Source organism: Anguilla anguilla, chromosome 10, assembly GCF_013347855.1.
Source record: "Anguilla anguilla isolate fAngAng1 chromosome 10, fAngAng1.pri, whole genome shotgun sequence".
NCBI classification, from domain to species: Eukaryota; Metazoa; Chordata; class Actinopteri; order Anguilliformes; family Anguillidae; genus Anguilla; species Anguilla anguilla.
The window spans coordinates 9474469-9489282 of record NC_049210.1 but is presented as its reverse complement, the minus strand read 5'-3'; the positions used below and the strand labels follow the sequence as shown (position 1 = coordinate 9489282).

At 41.4% G+C, this 14814-nt stretch overlaps 1 protein-coding gene across 3 annotated transcripts; it reads left to right on the top strand.

The window, feature by feature from the left end:
* The first annotated feature begins 8806 nt into the window (after positions 1 to 8806).
* On the top strand, positions 8807 to 13648 carry LOC118206276 (cell wall protein AWA1-like). 3 transcript variants are annotated; one of them, XM_035378750.1, is made up of 8 exons: positions 9100 to 9385; positions 9874 to 9967; positions 10148 to 10235; positions 11074 to 11512; positions 11800 to 11893; positions 12062 to 12149; positions 12813 to 13015; positions 13046 to 13644. In XM_035378750.1, exons 1-8 carry the CDS (start codon positions 9337 to 9339, stop codon positions 13524 to 13526), a joined length of 1536 nt encoding a protein of 511 aa, XP_035234641.1. In that variant the 5' UTR covers positions 9100 to 9336; the 3' UTR covers positions 13527 to 13644. The 3 variants fall into 3 exon arrangements, with proteins under 3 accessions (XP_035234640.1, XP_035234641.1, XP_035234639.1); XM_035378749.1 differs by lacking the exon at positions 9100 to 9385 and adding an exon at positions 8807 to 8999 and having other exon boundaries at positions 12813 to 13644; XM_035378748.1 differs by having other exon boundaries at positions 9107 to 9385; positions 12813 to 13648.
* Positions 13649 to 14814: the final 1166 nt, after the last annotated feature.

Below are 14814 nucleotides of genomic sequence, written 5' to 3'. Positions count from 1 at the left end.
TTTTCCTTTTTTTCCTGGTTAATGAGTGGTTTAATTTGGGATAACAGGATAAACAACATTTGCATAGCTGCAAGCTCATTAAACTGTCAGCATCTGTGACCATTAGTGCTTATCTGAATTATCATTCTTAAGTTAAATAAAATAAAATAAAAAAACATTATGAAAAATATAAAGTGAGGTGAGACATGGGGCACAGGCCATACGGTGGCTGTCTCTCGAGGCAGGTGTTCCGTCACCCCCATGACATCTTATGAGCCCCATATATATATTTAATGAAATTTTCTTTTCACATGAAAAGCAATTGATAACCAAGTTTAAATAGGAAAGTGTATTCTTTTACATCATAGGCTAGCCTAATATGAAAAAACAGCACCTCTAGTGGTTGTTTGCATGTTCACAGGCAAACCAGCCTAGAAATGAAATTGCAGGAAGCATCGGGCATATGATTTAGAAGGCAACTTTGTTTCTCTGATGACCTGCAGATTAATAAAACAATCCTGGTCAGGAGTGAAAAATGAGAGGGAATGACTGCACCTTTAGTTGGACATGAATGATATGCCAGCATGTTGGCGTAACCTGATGAATCCATAGAGCCCTGGCACAGTCAATGCACTGGGTCCAGATTTATTCCTGAGATCACACTGAAATGGATGGAATACAGCCATTAATCATCCACATGGAAGGTGTGCATTACTATGCTATCATGTTTGCATATTAATTATTCATAATGAATAATTTAGTATAAACATCACACTTTTTCTATTTCACCCAAAATTCTTCCAGTTGTGTCCCACAGTGCCCTGACCATCCAGATTCAAATGGGCACGATGACCTCAGAGTAAAGAGCAGCCAGGCTGGGCAAGTGATACCTTACTCAAATAATGGGAAAATGTGAATGGTATAACAGTTAGATATTGGGGAGAGAAGGGCAGCTTACTTCCATTTTAAGTGTCTGCCTTTCTAAATGGTCACCCAAGGTTCACATTCCTTGGTGTCTGCTCGTGTAATTTGCCCTTCTGCCCTCCTGTTGCTTCTCAATGGCCTGATCTTTACCACACTCTGATGAGGGCCTTCACCAGCCAGGTTTGGATATGGTCATTTAACAGAGAGAAATAAAAAAGTTATAAAAAAGCTCCTTTACTGGGCTAGCAGTTCCAGATAGTAACATGAAGAATGGGGGGGGGGGGGGGGGGGGGGGGGGGGAACAGCCGCACACCTGAGTTTGCACTCATATCTTTAATTGTCTTAATGTCCAAAAGGCCATTTGGCATTGTTATTGTTGTTTCATTTAATGACTACAAGGAGAAACCACATGAACTAAATGCTTGTGCTAAAATACTTTCACGGCCTCCTGTGTGAAGCCATTTCTGTGTGTAGCTATTCCAGTTATAAGGCAATACAGCTGCATATAACAGCCAAAATATATAGTAAAAATATATATATTTTTATATATTGATATATGAATTATTGCTGGCAATTTGACAAGGGACATTCTTAACCAAGCAAACTATATCTCTGAATTTACATACATTAGTAGAAATACAATCATTTTCACTGTCCATAAATTTAAAAGCAAAAATTCAGAACTCAATTTAACCATCTATTACCTGTACTTGTCACTAATCTCGGGGTAGTATCCACAGGGGGCATGTAACGTGCTATGCAGCCTTGGGCAACACTACACAAGGCAAGCGTTCTACAAATGTTAGCAGAGAAGGTGACATTCTGAGATTTCCACAATTTTTGGAAACAGTTGTGGATTTGCACAACAAAAATATATTCCAGTTGTTTGTTTTGGCAAGTTAGTCTTATCGCCATAAATCTCATTTTAAAAATATCCAAGCTTGCCTCATGGGTCACTAGCAAGAATGGGATTTAGGCACAGATCTGTTTTGATCATGGGACATTCTTTCCTCAGTGACCCAAAAAAACACTGAGGAACGGATTCAGTCCTTAAAGCATGCCATTTAGTAAAGCATTACCTTTTAGGTAACTATCCAGGCCAAAGATGAATTTTCATCCCAGCTTTAGGCCTGGCTCGCAGTTGGCTTTCCAACTGATCTCAAAGGTGCTGGATGGGGTTGCGGTCAGGGCTCTGTGCAGGCCAGTCAAGTTCTTCCACTCTGTTCTCAACAAAACCCTTTCTATATGGACCTCCCTGTGTGCCCGGGGGCATTGTCATGCTGAAACAGGAAAGGGCCTTCCCCAAACTGTTGGCAAAGCATGGCATTGTCAAGAGTGTATTGCTTGCATGCTGTGGCATTAAGATTTCCCTTCACTGAAACCAAGGGGCCCAGCCTAAACCATGAAAAACACCCCCAGGCCAAGGCATGTCCAGATACTTTTGGTTTATATAAATATACAGTGTATACATATAAAATCTTTTGGGTCTCATCATCTCTTGCCACTTTCATACAGTCCAGTATTGTCGACTGAATAAACCACTGTTGGCTCCTTGACAATTTCTCCCACTGAACCATTCAGCCATTGAACTTCCCAGCAAACACAAAACATTCTCACAATGTTATTGCCATGTTGTGGCAATTTTATAACTTTGACAAAACATTCCGGTAACATTGTGAGAACATATTTTCTAAGCTGGGTTTATACCCATTTCAAAGTCATCCATGTCTTCCCTGTTTGCTTTCAGCCTTGCCAAGCTGCACAGACTGGAGTGTCAGATTTAGGCAGTATCTGGCTGACATGATTTACCTTCCACTAGCTAATTATCAACTTGAGCATGCTCAAAGGAATATAACAGATATTCAGGTATTGTGTTTACAATTGTGTCCCTATATTGATCTGTTTTTCTTTTAAAGATTTGTGTTGTTTTTAAAGCCCCTTTGTCTATCTAAAAAATGCAATTGAATTAAAAGATTTCACTGCAATATGTTCAACTGCAGATTTACTTTCTTCCAATTCAGCATGCGATACTGCAGTCATGTTCACAGAAATATAGGGTTCACATTCTCCTCATACTAATACAATAATTCACCATAAAAAAAATAAAACTGCTTGTCATGGCATCTCTTTTCACAATATATGCAAGCATGTGATTAGCAACAAGAAAATGAACTATGTCAGATGAAAGTACAACTACAAAGTACAACTTTTAACAGTTGTGCAAGTGAAGTTAAATGTCACCAATTCTGACCATTTCTGTGCAAGAAATGAGTGAGACATTTCAGAGTAAGTGGTTAGCGAGCGGTCATTTTGTATCAGAGCCAATCTCCTTCTTGTGCGCAGCGATTTCAGGCCGTTCTTACCAATATCACACTCTGATCTTGGAGCGGTGCCAGGAGCTGTATAAGAGGGGGCCCTACACTCTCCCTTTTCAAATGCTCACTGGACTGAAGGCACATCTGTTCCCCATTGTTTCTCCTCCATGCCCACCAGTAACCCTTTGTTATTCACTGCTAAACAAAGCAATGGCCTCTTTCTGGTAAATCCTGAGAAGACATGGGATGGAGAATCAAACTTTGGGGTTTCAGTGGTCATTGTTTTTTTGTTGTTGTTTTTTTTAAGTTTGTTTAATGAACTTTTAACAGCACTATGTACTTAAAACACTATAAGCTCCAATTGCTCTCTCTGCAGCCAATGTATAGCACATTATTTCCTTCCATTGAGAGTCTTTTAATAAGGCTCCATTGAAAAGTGTTTGATTGCATTTCCGGCCTACAGTTATTTCCCACAGCTAAGAATAGCAAATTAACATGCTTAGTTGCCATTCTTTGTCATTATTAAAGATCAAAGAGAAATCACCATGCTATTTTTAGTCGTCACATAATTTATCCTGATTTCACAAGACAAGCTAATCATAGTCACATAAGCTATGTAGTTTCACTGGTTTTCAGTTGCAGTTCAATAGTTTTTGCCAATACTTGATAAGTGATATATTTAGATGGCTGCTACTGCCACCCTTGGTAATTTTAAGGAACAGCAACTTGACAGTTACAGGTAACACGTTTTTCCACTAGCCTGTCCATATTATTCAGTACATAACTGAAAAGGAATAAACCTTCAGATCTAAAATAAAATAGCTGCAAATAGTGCAATTTCTGGCAGGTTTTATATAATAGGTAATGATTTTTCAGTTTGTCCAGTAACAGATTTGGGCCTGTCCAAATATTGCAATGACACACCTGCTAACACAGTCTGCTTTTGGTACTTGTTTTTAATAGTTCATTTCATACTTGTGATGGGTTAATTCCCTATTGGCCAGTACACATACAATTTTATCCAAGTGAAGAAATCAAGCCTGCTTTTCACATGAAGACTAAGAAAAGAAACTGGTCTTCATTTAAAATACAAAAAAGTTATTTTTGTCCATCATAATAGTAACTCAGTCATTCATAAACAGAGATCCCATGAATACCATCATTTCTCATATTATGTATTGCCAAAATTTGGCTCCACAAAATGAACATGTCATAGTCACTATTTTATCTATACATTAACTTAATTTAATCATGATTTACTTTTCAAAATAGAGATTTTCCCTGTTTACTGAAGCATCACTGCATTATATGGACCTAATTTAATATAAATGTGATTTCAACAGTTGGATAGCCTAGTGTTCCACATGTTGTGGATGGATATGTGTCAGAAGACATGTGCACAGGCCATTGTCACATTCATCATAACTCAACAGACACCAGGCCCCCAGAGACTACTGTCAACAGTACACCCAGAGCCCAACTGAACAGACTTTTCAAACTCTGCCCTCAGGCAAATCTGACACTAACTCAATTGGCTCACATGCAGCAGTTGGTGGCATTTTGGCCCTCCCAGTCGCTAAGGTACAGCACTTAAAGCTGACGGTCAACATTATCTTTCATTAACACATTTCGCAAGGAAATGCTTTCAAATGATAAACATACAAACTAACGTCTGGCTGTGTCTCATGTAAGACAACATTATCTTAATTCACTATTTTTTTTCTAAGACAGTTTTATGATGAGCAGGAAATTCTTTCCCTGTGTTTTCCTTTGGTAAGTCAATGAGCTCCAGTTTTTGTTTAGAAGGAATGAAAACAGTGATTATTTTCTTTTCCATCCATTTCTTGTAATTTCAAGTGCAAGCTGCCAGGATCACATCCACCCCCACTGGAAAGAGTCTGTGATCAAAGACAATCTAATTTCAAGTTCTGACAAAGATGTCTAAAGCATCACACCCTGCCAGCACTTCCTGCAGTCCTGGCTATGCTCAGCCATAACCCATCAGACAGACACAACTGTTTTATTTCCCCAGTACATACTATGAAACATATTTCAGATGCCTTATTTCATAGAACCTAATGAATAATGTTATGCTGTTATTTATTACAAACCCAGATCTAAAATTGTATATCCCCTTCACTGTATTTTAACTCTTTCATTATATTGAAAGAACTGTATTATTAATCCTGACCAATAGTCAGCTGAGTATATCATAATTTCAGCTGTTTGCATTATTTAGAATGAGTGCATTTTTGACTAGATGCTGTGAGGCCTAAGGCCTAATTCAGAAATTCTTACATTATCATTTCCTGGAAAAATAAAATGAAGTAGTTGACTGTTTAGTGTTTTTTGATGTGCCTCTTGATTGCATCAAGAGGCAAGGGAAATGAAGTAATATAAATGCACCACCTGAAGCCATTCAGACTTTTAGAGGGATGTGGTTTCAGATGCATTTCGTCTGGCCTTCACTCCATAACCTTCCGCCACACTTGTGACTAAAACATCATCTCATGCAAAACCTCCTCCTTGGCTACCAAAGTGAGAAAAGTAAATAGAATTTAAAAAATTAAAAATCAAATCCTCAGTTGTAAATACCAAGGGTGACTTTCTGAGTTTCTACTCTCGGTGGGGACAGAAAGCAAAAAAAAAATGAGCCAAGCAGATTGGAAGAGAGCGGGCGTCTCACACATAGTCTACCTTACTTGTGTGTGGACCCACTCCTGTGATGAATCATAGTCGCACACTCTCAGGGCCAGATCATGTCCTGTGCCGTTAATTAGCAGGGATTCATGTGGTCGTAGAAATTCCTCTGTCATTCCTTCATGGGGGTGGGGGTCTGCCGTCTCTGCCCCTGACACCCCCCCCCCCCTCCCCCACAACGCAGCAGGCTGACTTTGGAGCCCTATTGGTTCTGGTGACCGAAGCTTAAGCGACTGCTAATGAGCACCATTTGGGCCCCTCATTATGAACACATGCTGGTTAATGACTCAGGACCTCAGTTTTTACTGCAGTCCACTACCATAATACAACAGTGAGAGGTCCCTAATGAAAACAGTATACATCTTCACAGGCCAACCAGTGTAGGACTGATTTATGCTTGCTGCCTACGGCTGTCCTGCACAGAAAGGCCCTCCTTTAGGGGGTCATCCCTCAGGATATGGCCTGTTTGTTCCTTTCTGAGATAGACAATGGGCGCTGAACTGGTTAAAAAGAGAATCAGACACTTATTGTCATACAAGGGGGTCAAGAGTACAAAGCCATGTGCCAGGCAGTTACCCATCGTGAAATTAACGTGAAGGTCTGCCGTTCATGTCTGTGCATGCCACTCAGCTGTAAGGGCCAACATTAGCTTTGTGCAGTGCAGTGAAAATTTTTAAGGACTATCCCATCACCAAACACAGAAATAAGCCCTCTCTATAGTCAGTAAAGTAAATCATTAATCAGACAGATGTCTACTGACAATGTTAGATTACCAAGTCGAGTATTGTCCATCACTGGATAAGAAAGGAACAGATTCGCAAGTTGAAAAAAGAGCTATTTCAGAAATAAGTTCACGTGGAGCAATTTTAAAACTCTGGTCAGAGACTGAAGAGAGTCATCAGATAATGACTGATGTGCATTTGTTGCGCAAAGCCTGGATTCACTCACGGACAATATGCTTTAGAACAGCATCCAAGCAACTGGTCACTGCAGCCTTGAGAAACAACTGTAACCAATTTTATTTGCATCTTAGAAACTTATCCTCCGATAATCACCAGTTGTTGCATTGTCCAGGCTCAACCAAGTGTTCAAAATGGTTCTGAAATCAACTAAATGGGGAAAACAAAATAACAGGGTACTGGTAATGTTGCACATCGTGATAGAGATGCAGTAAAACAAATGTCCATGTGGGAATTAAAATGATCCTCCACAGCCTATACACTGACATACTCAATATTATGAGCTAAAAGTTGACAGCCAGAGCTGTTCACACGAGGCTGTTGTGTGTCATAGAAGTGAAATGCCCTTCAAGCCATAACAGTTCGACCATTGACAAAGGCCATGAGACTTCTACAAAAAGACAGAATGAAACATATGTTGGACCTTTGTTGCAGAGGAACAAATAACACACAACAACATCAACTCGAAAAATAAGCGTGGGCAACTGAAAAAAATAAACAAACAATAAGCTAAAAAAAATAAAAACTTAAAAACTCTGGCGCGTGATTTCTGTGGGATCATAGATTCATGTATTATGCCATTAATGCATGACAGTAGTAAGCATCTGTGGAGTGGCACCCACAGTAAATAGTCATGCCATATCCATAATTTTAAAAAGCCAATCATGTAAAGCTAGTTAAATCTGCTGATTGGCTTCGGGTTGCAAATGTGGGGAAAGCCTAAGACTTACTGTGTCAAAAACAGCCCCTAAACTTTGGTCCTGGCAAGAAACGTGTTTCAGAGAACTGATAAACGCCCATTTCCAGTAACCTTCCACCACAGAACTAATCACACTCATTCCATTTACTCACATCAGAATTCCAGAACTAAACCGAAAATACACAAAAGCTTTTGAATTTAGAGATTAAACACCAAATGTATTTTGTGCAGTCAAACACCCCAAAAATATAATCTAAATGTTTTTTTCCCCCCCAAGCACCTTATCGTTGCCACATGGAAAAACTATTCTCTTCATGTCTGTGCATCTGGTTTTTTGGTAAGCAGTGAGAGAAAAAATAAAACACGAGCCAATATATGACATATAACTCAATAATTTATGTTCATTTTGAAGTTAACAGAATTTATAGAGAATTGAAGACATTTAACAGAGTTCACAGATATACAATAATATCTGTTAGCAAAGAAATTATAGTTTATAATACATTATTTTTGGAAGCATGTGAACATTTAAATAACCTATCCCTGGACTGGAGTACTGTTGTCCCAAGTTTACCTTAACTTGCTGGAATGCATTTGATATTGATAATTCTGTTCACAGCTGTCAAAATGTTTTCCTTTTCGAAAATTAGATTTCCCCATGTTTAATATGTTGGCCAGAAGGTGCTATTCATTTTATACTGAGGGCTCTATTTTCTGGCCGGCACAAGGAATATTGCGAGCCATTGTACTGGCGAAATGGCATTTTCGCAATATATTTCGATGCGCCTGAGCAGTTTGATCATTTCTTGACTTGCCGTATGCCAAAGTGGAAGGGGAGCCACTGCCAGGGGTGTGTCAGTCAATATAGCATGATGCAGTGCAATTTTATCAGCTCATCTGAATTTTCTATTCAGTCCAGTCTGTCATTTGCACTGTTTGTATCATATCCATCCTGATTGGGAAGGAATGTTTCCATAGGAAATGAATGGGCTCAATTCATTTACACAGGCAATTTTTGCATCTTCAATTGCTAATAATTAATGAACTACAGATTTTGAATAGCATACATCTGCCCATACAGTAGAATACTATGGTATGCATTCTGTATGTTAGTATAAAAACTGTAGGACGGAGATAGTGGCCGTGTTGTTAACTGTATGCTATGTAGAGCGTATATCGGGTACGGAAGTAAAACGGTCATGTGATCAAGTGCGTCCCATACTCAAGAACGCAGCAAGGCAAAGACACGAGATTTTACCGGAAGTTCTCGTCGTGATCTTGGGAGGACTAAAAAATAAAGTACGCTTCGAAGCACACTTTCCCCTTTCCAGTAACCACTACGTTTTCTGTTCTGTAAATGAGGGAGGATTTTCCCAGCCAAGAAAATGGACGACAGACTGCAGGGGGATTTCGTGTACAGATGTAAGTATATTTTATTTATGGATGTTTGTAGTGTCGATGTATTCGTTGCTTAGAGGTCAGTAGTGGCGACGTTAAGTACAATTACATTTCAAATCGAACGGATTTTAAGCGTTCTTACAGTCAACAGTGTATTCTCTTAAGTGTACCTGTGGAAGTGTGTTCGTACAAGAACATGAGAACACAAGTATACAGTTTGAAAGCCAATTTCCCGATATTTCGCGAATGTATCCGTTTAAAAAGTATAATTAACTAAAAGCACCCAGTAGTAGGCAAATGCGCTGATTCAGACTTGGATTCGCCGACGTTTTCCCTCAACAATAAACAACGACATGTGCACATGGCCGCACAGGATTTCAAAGCCATTGCAGCCGGATATGCGTTCATATGTATGCGGTTTGTTTACGTTTTATGTTCCATTATTTAAAATACTCTCACACTATATACAGAATACCCGTGTTTAATACCGATGCTAATGTATTCAATAGTTTATTGGGTAGCTCAAAATGAATGTAGGCTGAAGTTCTGGTTAACTTGACAGTTGCCCAACGTTACTAGCACAATCTGCTAACACCAGCGAAGTCTAGTTATAGGTTTCAGAAGGATTTGATTTGATGCTACTTTACAGAAGCCTCTCGTGGCACACATGCATGTTCTTATAATGTGTGGTGGTTATATAGGTCAGTGGCACTAGCTACAATACAACAAATATGTAACTTTATCTTAGCTACATCAGCTTGCATTGACAGGACAGTGTCAGTGGTGCAGTACAGTAAAACCAGAATGTTGTGTTGCTTTGACTTAACATGCTAGGTTACTAGATATCTAGCTGTGTAACATGTTACTGTTGTTTTTGTTGTTGCTGCGGCTGCTGCAGGGACAAGGGAATTAACACAGCAGCTTATCTTGTGGAGAGTCGCTAACAAGAACCTCTTCACTGGAAAGCGAAACGCTGCACGGAAAGGGTTTGAGTAAGTTAATAGTTTGTCCAGTGCAATCACTGTCCGTACCATTTAAAGTGATAAGCGAGTCTACACACTATTTACTGTACATCAACTAAAATGTATTTTGTTTGCTCTAGTAGTTCACAGAATCTTCACTGGCTAACTTGATGCTGTCTCAGATTGTTGCCAATTTTTGTGTCTTCACAGGGTGTTTATTAAACAGATGGGGTTGGAGGGGAAGGTGTCGGTGGCGTCTGTGAAGAAAAAGTGGGAGAACCTTAAACAGAAATATAAGGTACGTATATGTATGTATCTATCTTTTTGTCTGGGTTGCCATATAGGTATCAGTCAAGGTTGTTATCCCGATGCCTTGTGATAAAACTGCTGTAGAAATGTTCCACAGAGCACACAGCACAACAATCTTTCTCGTGTTTGGATGTAACATATTACAACGTTGAACACTGCAACAGCATTCCAAACTCACTTTGTACATAGAGGCCCCTAAAAACTGTGTAAAGATTAGAGGATGTGTTGGCAAGCATTACATTTGAATGTATTGCCGTATAATGTGTAATTAACAAGTAATGTCAAATAGTGTATTAGAACATTATGAAAAAATTATTAAATCTACACAGCTGTTAGATTTCAAGTAATTTGCATACAAGAAAACAGCTAGCATTGTAGAGGATGCTACTCTTCTGAACCTCATCTCTAAACATCTAGAGGGAACCCAAGCCTGTTTTATTTTTTGTGGACTTTTCCTTCACATTTGTATTGCAGAGTGACTGGTCTCTTATTTAGAGCTGGACCTTGGGTCTGAATGGTGGCTCTTGGACTTCCTTACCAACTGGTCTCAGACGTTTAGACACTGGTGTACTGCGATAAGCAGCTCTCTACTACTGGGTCCACTTCAGAGCTGCATCCTCTTCCCACTGCTCTACATCCTGTACACATACAGCTGTAGGATTTAGTGACCAAACAGGAGCACCAGAAAATACTCTGGTGACTGCGGTATTCTTTCTGCTGCAGGGATTTGACGCTCACTGTGCTCTTCAATTAAATTGCCCCTCGGGGATATCAAATATTTATTACTATGTACAGTACACTTACGGTAGCCTTTCTTTCATTTTCAGGAGTTAAAAAACCAACCCAATGGGGGGAGCACACACGGTGGGGTGACCGCTGACACGTGGACGTGGTATAGGGCCATGGACGAGGCATTGGAGTTCAGCCACAGCATCACCTGTGTGACCGTTGGCTCCTCATCTGCTGCAGATGACACAGTCTTCTCCGTTCCCTCTGAGGGAAAAGCTGCTGCCTCCAGCTCCTGCTTGAACTCCACCGCCACCTCCAACTCCTGCTTGAACTCCACCGCCGCCTCCAAATCCTGCTTGAACTCCACCGCCGCCTCCAAATCCTGCTTGAACTCCACCGCCACCTCCAACTCCTGCTTTAGCCCCACCACCGCTTCCGGCTCCTCCGATCTTGTTTTCCTTCAACAGTATGAACAAGTAAACGCACCCATAGCTGTGCAAGACTTACAACCCATCGCAACCGGATATGTGCTTAAATGTATGTGGTTTACTTTTTATGTTCCATTCTTAAAAATTATTTCACATTGTTTACAGCATAGCCTTGTTTAGTGTCAGTGCTAATGCATTCAATAGTTTATTGGGTAGCTCCACTTGCATGTAACATTATGTTCTGGCTAACTTAATAGTAGCCCAACATTAGTAGCACAATCTGCTGCTGACACCAGCTAGTCTAGTTACAGGTTTCAGAAGGATTTGATTTGATGTAACTTTATAGAAGCCTCTTGATAGCTTTGTAACATGTTGCTGTTTTTATTGGCAATGCAGGGACAGACGAATTAATAGAGCAGCTTATCTTATGGAGAGTCGCTAACAAGAACCTCTTCACTGGAAAGCGAAACGCTGCACGGAAGGGGTTTCAGTAAGTCAATACTTCGTCAACCACCATCTGTACTTTTGAAAGTGATAAGCTAGTCTACACACTAAATTTAAAGTACATCCATGTCTACAATGCAGCTAGTTCACAGCATTTTCACTGGTTCACTTAATTTTTCCTGGAATTCTTACCAATTTGTGAATGTCTTCACAGGGTGTTTATCAAAGAGATGGAGTTGGAGGGGAAGGTGACGGTAGCATCAGTGAAGAAAAAGTGGGAAAACCTTAAACAGAAATACAAGGTATGCATCCATTTTGTCTGTACCTGTATCCATCTGTTAGTCTGGGTTGCCATATAGGTATCAGTCAAGGCCGTTATCACAGTGGTCTGTGATGAAATATCATAACAGTCCTTCAGTCCTGTAACTCAGAAACATGTAACGGGCCATAAAAATTAAAACCGAAGTAATAAAATGGAGTGTCTATCGTCTGCTCTCTCTCTCTTGGCCTTTCTCTCTTTTGACCTCTTTTTCTGACCTCTTAGGTCAGGCGCGGACATTGTCCTTCGGAGCGCCCACATACTGTGGAGCTTTCTTAGGCGTAGTTAAAGAGTTCTCACAACCCTTTAGAGCTACTCAATTCCAGGGCTCACAGAACAGCTTATCTTCATAGAAAGAGTTTTAGGAGTTTGCTCCAGCGAAAGGGTGCTGCCGATTTCGCTTGCTTACACCAAGTACTTCAACCAACGTGGAACCTAGCGTGGAACCCGCAAGAAACCGCAGTAAACTTTTTCGACCAGAAAAAGGGACTTCTTCAGACGACTGAACCTTACATATTGCCCCAAAAGACTTCAGTTTGCACAGATCTCCACTCACCATGGTCTTCCATTAAATTGCCCCTCGGGGACAAAATATCTAATACTGTTATGTACAGCACACTAATGGTAGCCTTTCTTTCGTTTTCAGGAATTAAAAAACCCATCCAATGGGGGGATCACACAGGGAGGAGTGACCGCTGACACTTGGAAGTGGTATAGGGCCATGGACGAGGCACTGGAGTTCAGCCACAGCATCACCTGTCTGACTGTTGGCTCCTCATCCGCCGCAGATGGCACAGTCTTCTCCGTTCCCTCTGAGGGGAAAGCTGCTGCCTCCAGCTCCTGCTTGAACTCCACCGCTGCCTCCAACTCCAGCTTGAGCTCCACCGCTGCCTCCAGCTCCTGTTTTAGCTCTACGACTGCTTCCAGCTCTTGCACTAGGTCCACCGCGACCTCAGTCTCCTGCTTTACCTCCACCGCCATCTCCAGTCCCTCTTTTAGCTCCACCGCTCCTGAGCCCCCAACCACCAGCCCCGCCCCCAAGAGGGCCAAGAAGGAGCCCGAATGGCTCCTGGCCATCAAGGAGCTGGAGAGGAGGGAGGAGGCCAGGGATGCCCGGCAGGCTGAGTGGGAGAGGGCGATGATGGAAAGAGAGAAGAGAAGGGACCGAGAGATGATGGAGAGAGAGGAGAGGCGAGACCAAGAGATGAAGGAGAGAGAGGAGAGGAGGGATCGAGAGTTGAGGGAGAGAGAGGAGCGCCTTATTGCAGAAAATAGGGAGCGTGAAGACAGGCAGGCTAAGGAGGCGGCTGCTAGAGAGGAGCGCTTTTTGGCTTTGATGGACTTTTTAGTTAAGAAGTGAGCTTTCCTTTGTTCAGTCCATTTAGTTCTACATACATAATTTCACCTTTTGTATTTGGGCTATATTCTGTTGACATTACCGTTTATTTTAATAAATCACTTTTCAACGATGTGTTATATTTGTGATATATGCAATATATTTATTTTTCAATTGGTATTGGGTGTTTTTCTAATGTTCTTCATAAACTTGCTTACAAAAATAGTACAACAGTACGAAGTAGTTTCTCAAATAACTGGAGATGCATATTATCTATGATGAATTTATTATTGTCAAGAGCACAAGAGCTGGCCAGGATCCCCATAAGAATTAGAATCATCATCCTCATTATTATCATCGTCGTCAGAGTCATCAGCGTCCACCAGGTCATTGTTGCTGATGCACAGGTTGTGCAGGTTATGGGGGCGACATAGCTCAGGAGGTAAGACCGATTGTCTGGCAGTCGGAGGGTTGCCGGTTCAAACCCCGCCCTGGGCATGTCGAAGTGTCCTTGAGCAAGACACCTAACCCCTAACCCCCAACTGCTCTGGCGAATGAGAGGCATCAATTGTAAAGCGCTTTGGATAAAAGCGCTATATAAATGCAGTCCATTTACCAGAACAGCACAGCAGTGAGCTCGACGGTGAAGAGAATCTGGACCTCCAGGGATTTCAAGAAGATCGAATGCCACCTCGTCATCATGACCACGAAGGCCCGCTCCACTAGACCCCAGGCCCTCGACAGCCGGGCGATGTAGCCTCGGACTGGCACCCGGTAGGGGATGATGAGGGTGATGGGGTCCTGGGTGCAGGAATATCCATCATGACTGATCAGGAACCAGCCCTGTGGTGAATACTTCCAGTGGACACAGATATCCGACAGCCTCAGGGCCCACGCATCGTGGATTAATCTTGGGTAGCCCGTGTCCACATTGAGGAATTTCCCCATGGTCGCAGAAGGCCAGCATGTTCAGGGAGCTTCCTGTTCAGGTAGTCCTGGCCCTCCTCTGCATGGGGGACTACTTTGAGGAATTTTCCCCTGTGGCAGCCGTTGAGGCTCCCAGGAGAATGCAGTGCTGAATAGCGTTTGCGCCTTTGAACGCTAAAATAAAAGTTTAATGTTCTTGTGTAATAAATTAAGGCTTGGATAGTTGCCGTGACTTGGCTCTCTATAAGGGACTGGGAGAAATACAATGGGATATAAACTTCTCAGAAAAGCTACAAGGAGGACAGAAGAGGAGTGATAGCTCTACAGAGAAGAGAGCTAAAAAAAAATTAAACTACTTCCAGGAACTATGCTAGTGTCCTGTCTC